Genomic DNA, 18,154 nt, shown 5'->3' with positions numbered 1-18,154 from the left:
GAAGCTTTTAAAAACACTAAGCCATTTTTTATTATCTTCAAAACAATTCAAGACTGTATGGTGATTTTTAATATATCTACTCATCTGTATAACTAGCTCTGCTCATACGGAACTCAACCCATCGTTAAGCAAGAAAATAAGTATTTTCTTAAATCAACGTTAAACACTTTAAAAAACTATGCGAATCACTGACACATCGTTCACTCGTTGAGATTGAAGCTTACAACTTTTATGCTGAAAGCACTTACAGATTTAACAAGAAATTTTTCTTGATTTCTACAAATAACATTTTTAAAAATCAAATGAAATCCTCATACCCTTTTCTCCATTTTTAGCCATGCATATGTATCTTTTACAATATACCGTAGCCCAAAGAACCAAGTTTCACGCAATCCAATTGTTCGACACACCAAGTCAAACAGGTCCTTCCCTTTCCATTTCACCTACAAAATGGAAAACAAAAGAATTTAAATACAATTTTGTAATAATTTATCTTACTTTTTGATATTGAATAGGACATTGATTTGTTAGTCTTGTCAACTAGTCTTGCGCTAGTAAAGATGAAGTGGTTGAGGCACACGCGAGAGCTCAGCAGACAAGGTTACTGATCTATGAGGAACTGGGCTTTTATCAATTGGGAAGGTCCCTTATTCAATCCTTGTTCAGAGTTAGTATAGCTGATCTTATCTCGAGTGACAATGAAATCACAAACAGCCTCAGTGTCCCTGGGTGCAAAGGAAGGTGGCAGAGGCGGAGAACCTAACCACATCATCCAATAACCAAGCACCTACCACTATTCATTACCAAATCAAGATGCCCACTATCTAGTAACCAATTGTAATCAACTGCAACCAATTTCCCTCCCAGAAAGAATAATGTTTAGGTGTTTGATAAGGACAAGGTCAGTTGTGGTTCCGAAAACCACACTGCTGAAATGGCTCGACAATCGTCAATGGTAATCATTAACAAATTATCAAGAGCTGTTAGCACTGCAAAACAATATCGCAGCATGAATCACCTTGCCTCCAGAATGAAGGGGATAAAAATGAGAAAGAAACTTGGCGATAGGCAGAGCTAACAATACAGTAACTAGCTGAATTTTGCTAGAAAGAGACATATTTATATATAAATGCAGAAACTTTTCCAAAAATGTAACACTTCTGGAGAAACTCAAAACAGACAACTGGAGTTCAGATCACTGTACCAAGCTTCTATCGACAGATATGTGGTAAAGTTAATTCAAATTGACTTTTGTCATAGTATTGTAAACATTTAAGCAGCTGCAACCCTCTTATTTAGGATTATTTGAAAGAAAAGTCAAAAGTAACCAGGAGAGCAAGAACATACATTCTGAAAGAATCGTACTATTATTTTACTTCGGGAGGATGTTTAGAATAATAGTCCTGAATGTAAACATGTTAAAGAAGAACCATTATTGCATACTGTTGCAGAGATATTCTGAAAACTTGAAAAGATACAAATCAGTTTAATTATCTAAAGTTGTGTATTTCTTGGTGTCCATCTTAAAACATTCAGTCATAAACAAATGAACAGTCTGTCCATTTGATATGCTAGGTAAGGAGCGCCTGTAGGATCTGTTCCTAATTTTGTACTTCCATTACAGATTCCTACATCCATATTTGTAATGGAAACTGCCCGTGTAAACTTGTCATGATATAATTACACCTGAAGTGCCTGCATTGAAGGGAAGTGTAATTAAGGTATGATAGTTTGCATTGACATTTTCCATAAAAATGTGGATATAGGTATTTATATGGTAAACGGTTAACAAGAAGCATGCGTAGGCTTTTGATTTTTATTGTATTACTAGGCAGTCCCCTGTGATATCGCACATGGTAAAAATATGGAGGATATGATCACTCATTTTCCTGCTCTAATTTTTTTGTTTAGCTGTTACTCCTCTTCAGTTTCTGTTGCATTCTTTCTCTTCTTTTCACTCTCTTTAGCTTCTCTCTCTGTCCTCCTCACCATGTGTCCTCTTTATTTTCTCTCCTTAGCTTCTCCGTCCTTTTTTGTTTTGCTGTCTGCCCTCTTTTCCTTCTCTCTTGTGTATGACACAAGATTTTTAATATATTGTCATTTTGAACTCCTAGTTTCTGAATGATAGTTATCTGCTGGTCAAGTAAATTATCTTAAAGACTGAATAAAGAAATTGTTTTCATGGCACTTAGCTAACTCCCACACCACAGCGACACACAGACAAGGACACAGTTATGCTTAAACAAAAAAGTGCTGCTAAATAGAAATATAAACATTTCAGGCCACTGTGCACGCACAGTGAGTAGCAAAATGCTACCTTTCAATTTAATATAAATATTCAGTTTGTTTCCTAGAGCTCTCCTCCAAATCCTATAGTGGCTTGTGCCTGTGAACAACATTATAGGAGATTACTTAGTCCTTCATTCCATATGTGAAGTTCAAAAGTAAAGAAATATCTTGCATATGTATCACACCATCAACATCTTCAGAGTACCCCAAAGCACTTTACACCAATGAGTTACTTTTAAGTATAGTCACAGTTGCTATGCAGGCAGACAAACCCAGAAAATGCTGGAAATACACAGTGTATCTGTAAAGAGACAGGAAAGTTAACACTTTGGATGCAATCCATTATCAGAAGATGAATATTTCAAAAACACTTAGTTTCATGTTTCTAGCATTTAGTCTGTCTTTTAGTGAATAAAATCGTATCTAAGGTTCAGATTCAACATCAGAAAGAATATTCTCCTCCATTCTGCTTAATACTGATTCTTTTGTTTAACCTAACATTAGCAAGCAAATCAAGAAAAGTATATCCCAAGTCTTCCAGAACCATGACCATTAAATTTTGCAATGGATCATTCATTGTGCAAGTTTGAGATAAGGAATGGGCTAGTGCCTCTTGCAAGGTTTCATTACTGCTGCTCAAACATCATTCCTTTTAGCTTTTTGCATGTTAGGAGATTAGTGACTTTCCTTGAGCCTATTTTTACAACTCCAACATGTCTTTTAAGTAACACTCTCATCCACTATTATGACATAGCCGATAGTAAATGCAGGGTTGTTCAAATCCCAGAAGGTAGCTTGAAACAACTGTCATAACCCATTTTTACAATTTGTATGTTTTGAGATGCAGGCCTTGAATTCAGTAGTAAGACCACCACTGGTTCTCAAGAGGTTTTTTTTTATAAAACTAAATTAAACATTTATTAATACAAGAAAGATTGTAAACATACATGTGTCTGCAAAATTACTACTATAATAACTACAAAAATCCCTTAATTAACCTGATTCGCAATTACATCTTCGTTAAGGCAACAGTAAAACTCATAGATTTAACAGACCTCTGGCAAAGCACACCCTGGACAGTAGCATTCAAAATGAGTTTCTTCCAGCTCTGGGTCCTTGCAGAGACTTGAGGCTTACAGGCTGGAGGCTTCTCACACTTGTTGGACCTTAAAATGCCTCTCCCTTACACACAATCTCCTTTATACATATCTTTCACTTTGAATGTAAATTTTCCATTGTGTCACTAGGCTTTTAACTTTACCTCTTCTAACAATAACATCCTTTCATCCCGCCAATTTTATCAGTAAACTGAAAAAAATAAACACATTGCTTGGTGTCTCCTAGCTAGGTGTAAGATTTCACTCGCAGTCTTGAATGGTTTCTTTTAACAAATGCAAATTTACACTTTACCTTCTACCCTCCTTATGTTTACCTAATTACCAACTCAAAATTACTATACATCAAAGCACCCAGACTAGCTGGTTTTAATCCAGTTAAGACACACACATAGACACAGACCTCACTAGAGCTCTATTTTAAAAAATAATTTCCAATAACATTATAGACATTAATATCTCTCCATGACACCTACATCAGAAGAATGTTGGCTCAAGCTCCACTCCACAGATTTAAGCGCAAAATTGGGGCTACACTTCAATGCAATACTAAGGAGAGCTGCATTGTCAGGAGTGACGATTTTCAGATGAGACATTAAACAGAAGTCTGTTCAGTTAAACATAAAACATTCCCAGGCACTATTTGAAGAATAAATGGTCTCCCAATGTCATATCCATCTTACTGCCATAATTACCACCAGAAAGAGTAACTTGTCAATTGTTGTGGAATCTTGCTGAACTCAAACTGGTTATCAAATTTGCTTACATAACAGCATCTACACTTAATCTAAAGACACAACAAGGCCTTATATAAATTCAAATTTATTTTCTTTCTTACAAGACAAAAACAAACTCTCTCTCCTACCTCACAGCTGAATTCCATCTCTGCATCCATGGTAATAACCTTAACTTTGAAGGTTTTAGGTTGTTTCTTCTTTAAGCCCATTATCGACATTTTGCATCTAAATCCTTTGACTGTCTCCTGTGATTAAACCTGACAACTGAAAGCACAGTATTAATGCCACAATCTTAGCACATTTATGATCACTTATATTAAACATGTAAAGTTAATAAAGGCAATTTACAATACAGTAAAATCATCCAATTTTTCTGACAAGGTGATTCACCTCCCTAGTGCATATTTTCATACAGTGGTCTCCCTTCAAACATCTTTTGCTAATATTGCTCTGTAGCTAATCACCAGGACGTATGTGAGTGTCCACCTCTGTTTCAACTCTTCTATCATTTACTTTTTTTTATGCAGTGCCTCTGCAACAAATCTTGCAGGATCAAAGATCTCTGCTACTGGGAAATCTACATCCATAGAATTTCCATTTGCCTGACACTCTCTTAAAGAGAAATGCCCAATTTATCAAGAGCTTAGGTACAAGTTGGGAGAGTCGAAAATTGGCAGCCAGTCAGCATACACAGGGGCAACCAGATACCCAAAATGACCAGCAGAGAAAAGCCTGCGAAGTGCTGCAAAAGTGAACATGCAGCATGTCAGCTGTTACCGCAACATTGTGTTGACTGCTCTGACAAGAGATCAGTAGTGACAATAAACAATGGTTTTAAGTACACCCCTTTATAACTACACTTGTCAGTTTTACAACAAATGTATAATCAGCACAGACAGTTTTATTTCAAGTTATTCAGATAACATTTGATGAAGTCCAGTGACAGAGGCCTCAGGTGGGACATAGACCAGTTAGGCCAAATGGCCTGTATCGCTGTTGTTAATTAAGATATAGTATTGACTGTTTAATATGAGTTGAAAGAGAGGCTAGAAGGGGTCAGTGATTTATTGGGTGACTTAACAGATTCTTGTTGCTATTTCTGTCATTTCTCCTGGGTTTCCGCTGACCTTCTGCTGAAGTTCCAGTGAGAGATTGGAAGAGCCCCGCGGAAAGTCCAGGCAATTCTACACGAGAAATGCAGATTTTGCGTGGAAGAAGAGTGAGCTCAGAAAACTGGACTGGTCAGCAGTAGGAAAAAGCATGAAGTAAAGTGGATCACATTTAAAAACACTACTGTAAACACGGAGTCATAGAATAATTTAGAGCACAGAAGGAGGCCTTCAGCTCATCGAGTCCGTGCTGGCTTTCCATTGAGCAATCCTGTCACTTCCATTACCCAGCTCTAACCCCATAGCCCTACAAGTTTATTTCCTTCAAGTGCCCATCCAATTTCCTTTCGAAATCATTGATCAGCTCTGCTTCCACCGCGATCATGGGCAGCGCGTTCCGGGTCATTACCACTCGTTTCCTCACATTTCTCACCCAAAAGTGTAAATCTGTCCCCTAGTCCCTGTACCATCAACTGATGGGAACAGATGTTTCTTGTCTACTGTATCCAAACCTTTCATAATCTAGTACACCTCTATCAATTTCCTTTGCTCCAAGGAGAACACCCCCAGCTTCTCCAACCTTGTAGCTAAAATTCCCCATTCCTGGAACCACTCCAGTAAATCTCCTCTATTCCCTCTCAAAGGCCCTCGCATCCTTCCTAAGGTTTGGTGACCAGAACTAGATGCAATACTCAGGAGAGATTCGGGCCACTAAGAAAGAAGGGCAACAGATAAATACATTGGTAACAAGGCCAAAAAAGTAAGTCCAAACATATGGACCAAGATGAAAAGCTAACAACAGCTTTTTCAACATTTGAAAAAAAGCTTGCTGCTATCCTTGAAGCAGTTTTGAAAGCTAATAATCTGAGAATTCAATTTGATAGCTTTTAGAATGAACAAATCAAAAATTGAGGAGCATTCATGCTGGGCATTTCTTCCATAATATCCTGAAAGACATAAAGCTACAGCTATCTGACTCTAGTGCCCTCACACTAAAGGCTTAACATTACTCAATGTCCCAGAATGTCCTAAATGTCAGATTAGTACAATGGGTTGTGCATTCAAGGCCCTTATGAGGACATGAGCATAATTTGGTGTAAGATGGTTGAATTGTTAGAAATGTAGTCTTTTAGATGAAAAGCTAAACTGACATTCTATCTGCTTGCTAAGATGGATGTAAAATTCCACAGCATGATTCAAAGATGAGCAGCAATTTTTCCTTATATCCTAGCCAACATTCCTCCCTAAATCAATACGACCAAAAAAATAAACATTCCTTCATTTTCGGATTGTAGAATATTGCTGTGCACAAACTAGTTGCTGCAATTTCCTCCATAACAGGGAACACTGAACACTGAAAACTTGTCCACTGAATATAAAACACTTTGGGACATCCTGATGAGCTATATAAACGCTACACAAGTTCTTTCATCTCTTTCATTTGCCTTGATGAGAAGCTATGACATGTTTACACCATGGGTTATCAACAGAATGTGAGTGTAATAAGATTAATTAATGTTGGATTTTTAGCATATCATCTTTGTGCTGCTCCAATCACCATGTACATCTCCAGAGTCTCACCAAGCAGTTTATAGCAGAAACCATTAGTTCAAAACACACATTAAACAGAGTAGCTATCAAGATGCAAGTTCATTTAGGTGTAAACATCAGTTGTTTGAGGTGTTAATCAATCAACCCCCAGAGGCCCATTGTGCACAATCCCAAATATCTCAGGGTACTGTTACAGATGGCTCCACTGTTCGACAGGAATAGGAATGCAATCCCTATATGCTTATGGTGTTGTTCTTTTCAAATAAATCATGGAATCGTTACGGCACAGAAGGAGACCATTTGGCTCATCACATTTGCACCGGCTCTCCAAATGAGCAACTCACCTAGTTCCATTCTCCTGCCTTCTCTCCATAACCCTGCACATTCTCTCTTTTCAAATAACAGCTCAATTCCCCTTTTGAATGCTTCAGTTGAACCTGCCTCCACCACACTCTCAGGCAGTGCATTTCAGACCTTAACCACTTGGTGTGTGAATAAGTTTTTCCTCATATCACGATTGCTTCTCTGAATCTTTTGAAAAAAGGGGCAGGGACCTTGATCAGATGGAAACTCTCTGTGACTGACAGTTTGGTTGGCAGGGGCTTCATCTCTCAGCCTTAATTCTGAGGTCCTCAAAGAGAAATGCAGGGAGTGTAACTAATGTTAAATGATTTTTAAAGTTCCATGGCAGTCTGATAACGATTAGGTTAGCCTGGGTGTTATAGTGAGCAAAAATATGGTTATCATGAAGACAAGAGAAAGTCAGTTTATTTTTGTTTTATAAATCAAGCATCGTAGGGAAATATATCTCACTGTGAAAACTATGCATGTGTTCATTTATCTACCTTGAAATAAAACTATTTGTTGGTTTGAAGCCAGTGTCTGAACTCAATGGAGTGCTTTTCCAATTTACTGTCAATAAAGAGAATTCACATGGTGTCACATGGTACATTCCAGGAATCAGCAAATGGAGTTAGTTCTCTGTTACAATTCTTAGATCAAGGCATCATCTAATTAGATATGGAGCAGAAAAAGGTCACTTCAGACCATTTAGGATGTGAGCTGCAGCAGTAACTGGTGATACGAAACCAAGAAAAGATCCAGTGCGAAAAACCCATAGATCCAGTGCAAAAATCCAAAAGCTATGACAAAACAACTAAATAGAAAACCCAAAAAGGAAGTCAACAACTTGAAAGCTTTCCTGATGTCTGCTCATACTCTCCCTTGCAGTACAGCTGAATCTCAAAATATGTTTCAACTTATAACAACCTATATTTATCCAGTGCCTTTAACCTGATAAAACTTCCCAAGGCGCTTCATTATGAACAATATTATCACAGAATCTCAGTGCAGAAGAGGCCCTTCGACCCATTGAGTCTGCACCAACACAAAACACCTGACCTATCTACCTAATCCCATTTACCAGCACTTGGTCCATAGTCTTGAATGTTATGACGTGCCAAGTGCTCAACCAGGTACTTTTTAAAGGATGTGAGGCAACCCGCCTCCACCACCCTCCCAGGCAGCGCATTCCTGACCATCACCACCCTCCGGGTAAAAATGTTTCTCCTCACGTCCCCCCCTAAACCTCCTGCCCCTCACCTTGAACTTGTGTCCCCTCGTGACTGACCCTTTAACTAAGGGGAACGCTGCTCCCTATCCACCCTGTCCATGCCCCATATAATCTTGTACACCTCGATCACCTCAGTCTTCTCTGCTCCAACGAAAACAACCCAACTCTATCCAACCTCTCTTCATAACTTAAATGTTTCATCCCAGGCAACATCCTGGTGAATCTCCTCTGCACCCCCTTCATTGCAATCACATCCTTCCTATAATGTGGTGACTAGAACTGCAGACAGTACTCCAGCTGTGGCCTCATCAAGGTTCTATACAACTCCAACATGACCTCCCTACTTTTGTAATCTATGCCTAGATTGATAAGGCAAGTGTCCCATATGCCTTTTTCACCACCCCACTAACAGATCTCAGAACATTATTCACCTCAAACACAGCAAGTGTCATGTTTGGAAACTGAATGGGCGACCTCTTTGCTTTTGGAATCTTAAGAAGAATGCAAGAAACAAGCTTCAAGAGCACAGAATGGCAAATAACAAAACGGATAAGGTGATGTGGGCAACCTTAAGATGATCATAATAGCTCAGGATGAAGCTGAAAAAGACTTAGGATTTGAACACTCAACATGTCCCACTAATGCAGAGCTGCAATAAAATAGAAAATGCTGGAAACAATCTGCAGAGCTGCAATCAATAAAGCCAACAGAATGTTGAACAGTACAGCAAAAACAGTAAAACACAAGTCAGAGGAAGTCATAAAGCTAGGTAGTGCTCTGGTCAGACAGCATCTTAAACATTGTATCCAGCCTGGAAAGACACTCAAGTACTGGAAATGGTAAAGAATAGAAAAGCAGACATGGCCTCTCAAGTCAAAAGTCTGAATGATCAGTGAGTGACTGAAGGAATTCGGTTTTTCAGCCTGAAAGATGCTGAGAATTGATCTTATAGATATCTATAAGATGGTTAATGGAACAGAAAAGGTAAATCAAGAATATTACTTCAAGTTAAGTTGGACAAGGGGATACAAGTTAAATGAAGGGACACAAGTTCAAAGTAGTAAAAATAATTTAGGGCTGATATCATAAACAGCATCACACAGAGACTGAACAACAGCAGGAATAGACTCAAAGATAGAGTAGCAAAGGTAAAGATGCCGGAATCAGTGAAGAAAGAACTGGATGCTGCAATAGGGGGATGGATTTTCGGGACTATCTGGATGGATAAAATAACAAATTGTACTTATTTAGCACCTTTAACATATATAACCCGTACCAAGGCACTGCACAAGAGCATTATAAAGCAAAATTTGACACTGAGCCAAATGAGGCAATATTCGGGCAGGTCGTTAAAAACAAGCTCAAATAAATAGATTTTAAAGGAGAAATGAGATAGAGGGATGAAGAGGTTTAGGGAGGGAATTCTAGAGCTTAGGGTCTTGACAGCTGAAGGTGCAGCCACCAACTGTGGAGCAATTAAAATCGGGATTGCTCAAGAGGCCAGAACTAGAGAGGCATAGACATGAGTGTTGTGGGGTTGGAGCAGATCATAGGGAGGGGGTGAAACCATGGGGAGATTTGAAAACAAGGATGAGAATTTTAAAATCGAGGCACTATGCCAATGTTGATCACCGAGCACCCTGTGGGTGAACAGGACTTGGTGTAAGTAAGAAGCGGGCGGCAAAATTTTGGATTACCTCGAGTTTATAGAGGGTAGAATGTGGGAGGTCCAACAGGAGTGCATTAGATTAGTCAACCCTGGAGGCAATAAAGGCATGGATAAGGCTTAAGCAGAGGAGCTGAGGCAGGAGCAAAGTTATGGAGGTGAAAATAAGCAGTCATACTGATGTCTCAAATATCTAATCAGAAGTGCATCTCGAGGACAAATGTGGCTCACCAAGGTTGCGGTGCCTGGTTCAGCCTCAGACAGTTGGTTCCCCAGTAACCCTCCTCCTCGCTATCTATACTGTGGTCAGGTTTTGTGGCAGTAGAGGTGTTGATACTTATTAAAAAAAAGACTTGGGAGCTTTTTTTGTGTAACTCAGTGGCAAATTGGCTAGGCTTTCATTGTGTCTATTTGTCCTTGAACTGAAGGGAATAAAATGGGAGAAAAGAAGTGGATTTATTTCCATTTGTGCCCGATTTATTGTGAGTGCGTGTGCCTGTGTGTGGGGGAGGGGAGGCTTCCTCTGCTCAGTAATTCATCATTAGCAATAATAGTCTAACAAGTTCAAAGACAGGTCAAAAAGCAACAAAAGAACCTAACAGATTAATTATCACAATGATTAGCCAGCATGGTTATCATTTGTCCGGACTGGAGAGATATAACCACAAATATGAAATAGCACCGACCTCAGAAAATCAGATTCCAAAATCTATCAAATACTGTAAAAAGGATCAAACAATTCTGGAGGCCTAAACAGTAAAGCTGTCCTTTCCTATCCACCCATTGCTGAAACTGTCACCGCAGCTTCACAATATTGCCCAGGAATGGATTTTTTAAAGTTATTTGTATGAATAACTTATTCTTTTAAGATCTGGCTCCAAGGTTCAGTTACTTTGTGCCCAAGATACTCACCCACACTGAGCGAGCCCCGGGCTGGAGTTACAGCGGCTCCCGTCTGAGGCGACAGCCTGGCCTCGCCGACAGCGGCCTTACAACAACAACAACACCAAGCCGCCCGGGACCCCCTACGTGGCCCAGCCACCGTGACAGAGAACCGGAGCCTATTCACCGCAACCATCCGACACTCATGATCCGCCCCTTCCCCCTGCCTGCCGAACCCCGCGGCTCTACTGAGAGACCAGAGCGCACCCTCCTGGTGGGATGTGCAGCCCGCAACACCGGCAATGCAACTCCCCTCATTCCCCCAGCAATGCAGTCCTCTCAGCCCCCCACATTGCCCTAGCAATGCAACGCCCCTCATTCCCCCAACACTGCAGTCCTCTCAGCCCCCCTCATTCCCCCAGCACTGCAGTCCTCTCAGCCCCCCTCATTCCCCCAGCACTGCAGTCCTCTCAGCCCCCCAGCAATATAGTCCTCTCAAGCCCCCTCATTCCCCCAGCACTGCAGTCCTCTCAGGCCCCCTCATTCCCCCAGCAATGCAGTCCTCTCAAGCCCCCTCATTCCCCCAGCACTGCAGTCCTCTCAGGCCCCCTCATTCCCCCAGAAATGCAGTCCTCTCAAGCCCCCTCATTCCCCCAGCACTGCAGTCCTCTCAGGCCCCCTCATTCCCCCAGCAATGCAGTCCTCTCAAGCCCCCTCATTCCCCCAGCACTGCAGTACTCTCAGGCCCCCTCATTCCCCCAACACTGCAGTCCTCTCAGCCCCCCTCATTCCCCCAGCAATGCAGTCCTCTCAGCCCCCCTCATTCCCCCAGCAATGCAATCCTCTCAGGCCTCCTCATTGCCTCAGCAATGTTGTCCTCTCAGGCCCCCTCATTCCCCAGCAATGCAGCCCTCTCAGGCCCCCTCATTGCCCCAACAATGCAGTCCTCTCAGCCCCCCTCATTCCCCCAGCAATGCAGTCCTCTCAGGCCTCCTCATTGCCTCAGCAATGTTGTCCTCTCAGGCCCCCTCATTCCCCAGCAATGCAGCCCTCTCAGGCCCCCTCATTGCCCCAGCAATGCAGTCCTCTCAGGCCTCCTCATTCCCCAGCAATGCAGTCCTCTCAGCCCTCCTCATTCCTTCAGCAATGCAGTCCTCTCAGCAACCCCTCATTCCTTCAGCAATGCAGTCCTCTCAGCCCCCAGTCTTGCAATTCCCTTCACCACCATACATCTCCCTTTACCCCTGCCACAATACAGCTCCTCCCACATCCCCAATAACACACCTTCACTCAACTGTTGCCCGTGCAATGCAGTTATCCTTGCTTACCCAGCAGCACAGCTCTCCTCACCTCTACCCCAGTAGCCATTCCTCTTTTACTCCCCAGCAAAGAAACTTTCCTCATTCCTCCACTAGCTATGCAACTTGTCTCATCTGCACAGCAGCACAGTTCCTCTCATACCCAGCAGCATAGCTCCCCTTACCACCTCCCTCAGCAGCACAGCTCCCCTTGCTCCAATATCACAGCCCCTTTCACTCCCCAGGAATGCAGCTTTCCCTCACCAATCCCCAGCAATGGAGCTCAGCATCCCACGAGAACCAAAACAATCTTCCCCCACCCCAAACTCTCACACAGCTCTTACCCAACAATACAGCTGCTGCATTGTCCTGTTATACGTAACACCACTCCAACTAAACTGCCTTCAAGCAGCCCTCATCCCCAAAACATTACAGCTCCATTTACCCTACAGCCCTGGATAGTCCCACTACAAACAGCACAACCCAAACCATAAACTACACTGCTCCTTTAAGGATCCACTCCCAAACCAAACTGCTGTCAAACAGCCATCATCACAATAATGCATCTCTTGCAAAATTCACAAACCTAGCAAGACAGCTACTTACACAGTGTAACAATACAGCTTCCCAAGGCACATACTCCAGAAACTCCTCCTGCAATCCCCAAACCTTGCAATGCCTCCAACCCATGCAATGTTGCATGTACATAGTGCCCACCCCAATCATGGTAACTCTTGCTTCCACATAACTCGCCAAGCAATTCAACCACCATATAACCCTTCATCACATATCCCTGATATTGTCACTATCATGTTCAATGCACCGCTCACTTAGTTCTCTTCAAAGAACATAGCTCACAGCTCAACATAACTCCTACATAACCCGATGACTACGGCAATGCAGCTCCCACATGATCTATACCAGCAGCAACACTGTAATATAGTTTCCACCCTTATTACTCCAGCACATTCACACATTCCAACCCCAAAAACAGTTGTTCATCCAGCCCTTCACCCCAAAAATAAAGCTCGCATATAGTCTCCATCACCCCTGGCAATGCTGCAAGTACACAGTTCAGACTTCAGCACCACTGCTCCTGCCAAGTTCACATCTACAATACAGGGAATACACACCCCATATCCCTAGTAATATAACTCCATATGGCAAATACCCATATCACTTGTAACACAGGTCAGGCATTAGCTCCGAGCCAGCAACAAGAATTTTCACACAAATCGTTGATGCTAAAAGACCTTGATGTTCTGATTTATTTTTTTCTCTATATAGAGCTGTGACAGAACCTAACACTCTGTATTTTTATTAAAAATATTCTCATGGCCATTTCCTAATTTTAAACTGGACCTTTCAGCTGAACAAAGACCATTAAGATGGCTGACCCTCTGTCTGTCAGTTATCGCTTGTCAGTCCTCAGAACAAAAGAAGCCACTTTGCAGCATCGGAAATGTCACACCTCATTATTTCTGTGGAGCTACTAACAGACCACCTGGGGACTGCGCAGCCCAACTTCAAAGGGAGCTACACAAAAGCCATTTGTATTTGGTAAACCAGGCCTGCCAGCAGAGTCAGAGAGTCTACAAAGACAATGACTTCCCAAACACCAGGCCTTCAACAAATAACCCGTAATGGCTGAGACATTATCAGCCTGGAACATAAAGCATTGGATAAGCATCCTTTGTTGAAGACCTTGTGGAGAGGTAAGGTCACATAACCTAAAACTGGATTGTTGGACAAGTTAATATTGCCCTCCTGAGCTGCAAGCCAGTCTGCTACTTTAACATTTGACTAGCAGGCCACAAAGAAAGAGCTCTGGCCAGGTTCAACACCTGGCCCTGGCCCTTTCCACCCTGACTCTTCTGGAAGTTCTGTACCATCGCCTACAAAAACTGATTCATTGCTGCCTGCCAATTTCATCTTGTGAAGTCAACACTACCGGAAAAGCGAATTTTCCACCAGTTTTCAGCCCACCGATATCCGTGAAGGAATTCCTCATCGACCTTTGATTCTGGACTCTGGAACTCACTTGAACTGATATTTATTTTCTCTGTGGTCTCTATCATGTAAAACCTTTTTTCCTTCTATCCCTCCTTTTACTGTATGACTGCAGAGGAGGACATTGCAGACCCTTATTTTGACAGTTTTTGAATGTGCAATAAACTTTTGAGTTCATCCTACCTCAAATTTGCTGTGGGGATATTAGTAAGAATTGGATCACAGAAAAGCCGAGGAGTTGGGAAATACACCACTGCTTATTAAAAAAGGAACAAAACTTCTTTCTGTTCACAGATGGGTGGTGAGGAAAAATCTGTGCTGTTTGAACAGACTCCCCCTCCTCCTGTCTGTAAATGAGGGTTAAAGAAGAGACCACATGGTGGAGAACGTTGTGATATCAGTGTTATGATGTCATAATCTTCTTTATAAAGAAGTTACCTGTCATGTGATCCTACCCTAGAATGTTACCTGTTGCTGACTGTGTGAAAACGATAGTTGTTGGAGAATATCTTGTTTCATAATTGGGACATGATGTCATGTAATGGACAAGGTCATGAATTTAAGGTAATTAAATCAATCCAATTTTGGTTTTATTAACTGATATCCTGAGATTTTTATTGCTGTTTAAGGGATTAAATTTCACAATTATTCATTTGTCTGTGAAAATTTTAAAACAGTGTCCTTCATTATTCTTGTATTCATAAATAAGTGGTTTCAGTTTTATATGTATTTCTTCACCTTAATATTTAATTTTGACCTCTTACCATTTGTTTAGAAGCATAGCAAGATGTACCAGGATGGAGTCAAGTGCCTGGTTTTTAACAGTATTAAGGAGGGGGGGGGTCATGAAGTTCAGCAAGATGTGGGGAATGGAGATTGCAGATTAACAGCCCGGGGGCAGCAAAATTGTGTGGATTGTCAGTGCCAGGGACAGGATATCTAGGTTTTGGTAGATCTGGAGGCTGGAATAGGGTTTAGGCTCCGTGTTAGATTCCTCAGATTGAGCAGCAGCGGAGAAAAAAGCCAAGATCTATAAGCATTAAGGAGGAGGCAGGATGTGGAGGCATTGGCAATGGGATCTCAGGGCTCTGAAAATCCTGCAGAGGGAGATTCTGGAAACATTAGGACAAACCCTAGGATATGAGATCACTGTGGTAGAGTCCTGGGAACGGGGAGCTCTAGGTATATGTTTTAGGCGCTATCGACATCCCAGGATCTGCGACTAAGAAGGTAGTCTTGGGGGAGAGATGGTTAAAGGAACATTGGGAGGTTGGAATCTGGCAGTTTTGGGGATACGACCAAATTGTCCCCTAGATGTCAATCCTGAGCTGGAGCCCCTGTTTCTACTTGCCCGGACTGTCTGGAATGAGTTCCAAATCCTGCACAATCTGACTCAAAGGCTGGAAGGCTTCCACTTTTGGAGGAGAGGGAACCCAAAAAAAAAAGACCCTGAACTACCAGTAATAATGGACTTAATTTCCATTCTTGCATTGACATTAGATGGAGTAAACCCTTGACTTAATGGAAGCCTTCCTCTCTTTGAGTCAGAATGTGCAGGATTCGGAACTCATTCCAGACAGTCCAAGCAAGTGGAAACAGGAGCTCCAGCTCAGGATTGACATCTAGTGGACAATTTGCATCGGTTGGGTGTAACCCCCTCATTATATGGTGCTGCTATTTGACTAACAATGCTAACATCTGACCTAAAGATGGTTACAGCCATTGAAGAAACGTTAACACTTTGCGGCCTGACAGCTTGAGAACTCTTCAACTATTTCCTCCTAAGGGATCGCTTCTCGGCCTTTTGGCTAAGATCAAGTGTTGCAGGGGCGACACCATGGTCCTGCCAAGGCAAGGTCGGGATGGAAGGGCGATAACCAATCGCAATCCAAATCCATACCGTGGGTTACCTATCACCGTCCGAGTCACGGTGAACCACAGCGAAGGAGGATCACCTATGGATCGGGGCTTCTTCACCAGGAGGATCCTGTTGAAGGCGTGCGGCTTCCAAGCTACGGAGATCTTCACCCTGCATGACTCCCGCAAAGGTGGTTATTTTGACGTGACGTTCAAGCGGGTGGCAGACTGCGTCCGGCTCCTGAGGGTGTTCGAGGAGAAGAGAGACCTGCCGGAGATGAAGATCCTGACGGCGGAGCCGCACTTTTCTCTGCCGTTGCAACGGGAACGTGAGGTGATGGTGCATGTGTACAACCCCTTCGTCCCTGTCGCCGACGTGGTCACCTTCCTCACCAGGTACTTCGATAAGGTGGGGAGCGGCACCGAGATTCGAGACGACTTAGGGATCTGGACAGGCAAACGCCTGTTTAAGGTCACGCTAAAGACCGATGGTAAGGGAGCCATTTTCCACCCTCCCTCCAGTTTCGCTATCGGGGGAAACCGTGGCTACCTGGTCTACGCTGGGCAACCCAAGCATTGTCGCTCATGCGGCAAGGCTGGTCATGTGGCGGCCAACTGCAGCGCCTCCCTCTGCAAGATCTGCAAACAGGAAGGGCACCAGACAAAAGACTGCAAACAGGCCAAGTGCTGCAACCTGTGTGGCGAGGCAAGTCACCTCTACAGGACCTGCCCCAAACGCTGCCGTACTTACGCACAGGCAGCCAAAGCCGACCAGGGGGAAGCAGAAGAAATGTTTAGTGTCACTCCAACCACCAAGGCCCCCAGGGAGCCCAACGGGACAAAGGAGGACACAGAGAGAGACAAGGTGGAGAAAGAGATTGAGGCAACAGAGAGCCAATCAACAGCACTACCCCCTGAACCTCCCAGTCCTCAGGACAGCGAATCAATGGAGGAGGAGGCAGCAGTGGAAAAGCAGCAGGGGGAGTGGCGGACGGTGAAGAACAAGAACAAGAAAAGTAAGAGGGAGCGAAGAAGAAGCAAAGGCGTTTCCCAGAGAAGCGGCAAGAGGCGTCTCCCATCCGACACGGATGACAAGGGCAGCAGCTCTTCGGATGATGAAGTGCCAGGGCGGCACCGACAGAAGAGGCGGCAAAGCTCCAGGGCGTTGGAGGACGAGACACCCGAGCTCCAGAAAATTGGAGACAACAAGGAGACCAGCGCACCCCAACTTTGCCTGCAACCTGAGGAGGCCAGTGCACCACAGCCCCTGGAATCTGGGAGCAGTGAGGCAATCATCGCACCCCAGCTCCAGGAAGCCGGGAACAGCAACACCCCAGAGGGGGTGAGTTTTGGAGAAGCTTCTCCAGCAAAGGTCATCTCAAAACCCGCTCTCTACGTGAACCTCCAGATGCCACTGGAGCAGAACACGGCCAAGGAGATCTACCTCAGCCCATCCAAAGTGAAGGAATTTGAGCTCACTACGGGTATGAAGGAGCAGACTAAAGGTCTGGGACTCTCAGAGACAGTGGGTTTGGTAGGAGAATAAATGCTTTAAAATGGGTTTAAAGATTGTATCCATAAATGTGCGTAGCATTAAATCTACTACGCGATGTGTTGCGACCTTGGACTACCTAGCCAAGGTCAAAGCTGACCTGTTGTTTCTGCAGGAGTGTGCGATACCGCACCTCAGCTCCTACAGGCAATGGTCACGATGGTGGTCCCAAGGGCCATCGATCTGGTCGGGCGGAAACGACTCTCGTTCCTCCGGCCTGGGTATTCTGCTGCGGGGAGGCAACTTCACTGTCTCCGAGGTCAAGGAGGTGGTGGGCGGGCGACTCCTCGTAGCAGACGTAATGTACAAGAACGCTCCACTCCGGTTAATTAACGTGTATGGCCCGGCACAAGGGGCTGAGCGGCTGGAGGTTTTTCAGCAGCTCCCACTGCTGCTGGCGACCTCCAGGCCGGTCATTCTGGGCGGTGACTTCAACTGCATCATCGATGCGGCTGGACGATCCGGCAGGGCCGGCAGCAGATTGGACGCTACGTCCAGATCCCTGATGGAAACAG

At 43.5% G+C, this 18,154-nt stretch overlaps 2 protein-coding genes across 5 annotated transcripts in view; one reads left to right on the top strand and one right to left on the bottom strand.

Annotated features, from left to right (window-relative positions):
- Nucleotides 1-11,147, bottom strand: part of nf2b (NF2, moesin-ezrin-radixin like (MERLIN) tumor suppressor b) — a 64,459-nt gene extending 53,312 nt beyond the window's left edge. For 3 of the 4 annotated variants that reach the window (XM_078548578.1, XM_078548580.1, XM_078548579.1), the window contains exons 1-3: nt 10,953-11,147; nt 4,270-4,398; nt 318-443 (exon numbers count right to left, since the gene is read on the bottom strand). In XM_078548578.1, coding sequence (XP_078404704.1) covers nt 318-443; nt 4,270-4,359 — 216 coding nt within the window. In that variant the 5' untranslated portion in view covers nt 4,360-4,398; nt 10,953-11,147. The remainder of the gene's footprint in view (nt 1-317; nt 444-4,269; nt 4,399-10,952) is intronic. The other variant, XM_078548581.1, reaches the window with a different exon arrangement.
- The window catches only part of nipsnap2 (nipsnap homolog 2), a 127,704-nt gene that overhangs the window by 52,282 nt on the left and 57,268 nt on the right, over nt 1-18,154 (top strand). The window lies entirely within an intron of this gene.

The sequence above is a fragment of the Cetorhinus maximus genome, chromosome 9 (genome assembly GCF_964194155.1).
Source record: "Cetorhinus maximus chromosome 9, sCetMax3.hap1.1, whole genome shotgun sequence".
In the NCBI taxonomy this organism is placed as follows: domain Eukaryota; kingdom Metazoa; phylum Chordata; class Chondrichthyes; order Lamniformes; family Cetorhinidae; genus Cetorhinus; species Cetorhinus maximus.
The sequence above is the reverse complement of the archived record's forward strand: the minus strand, read 5'-3'. Positions and strand labels throughout refer to the sequence as shown.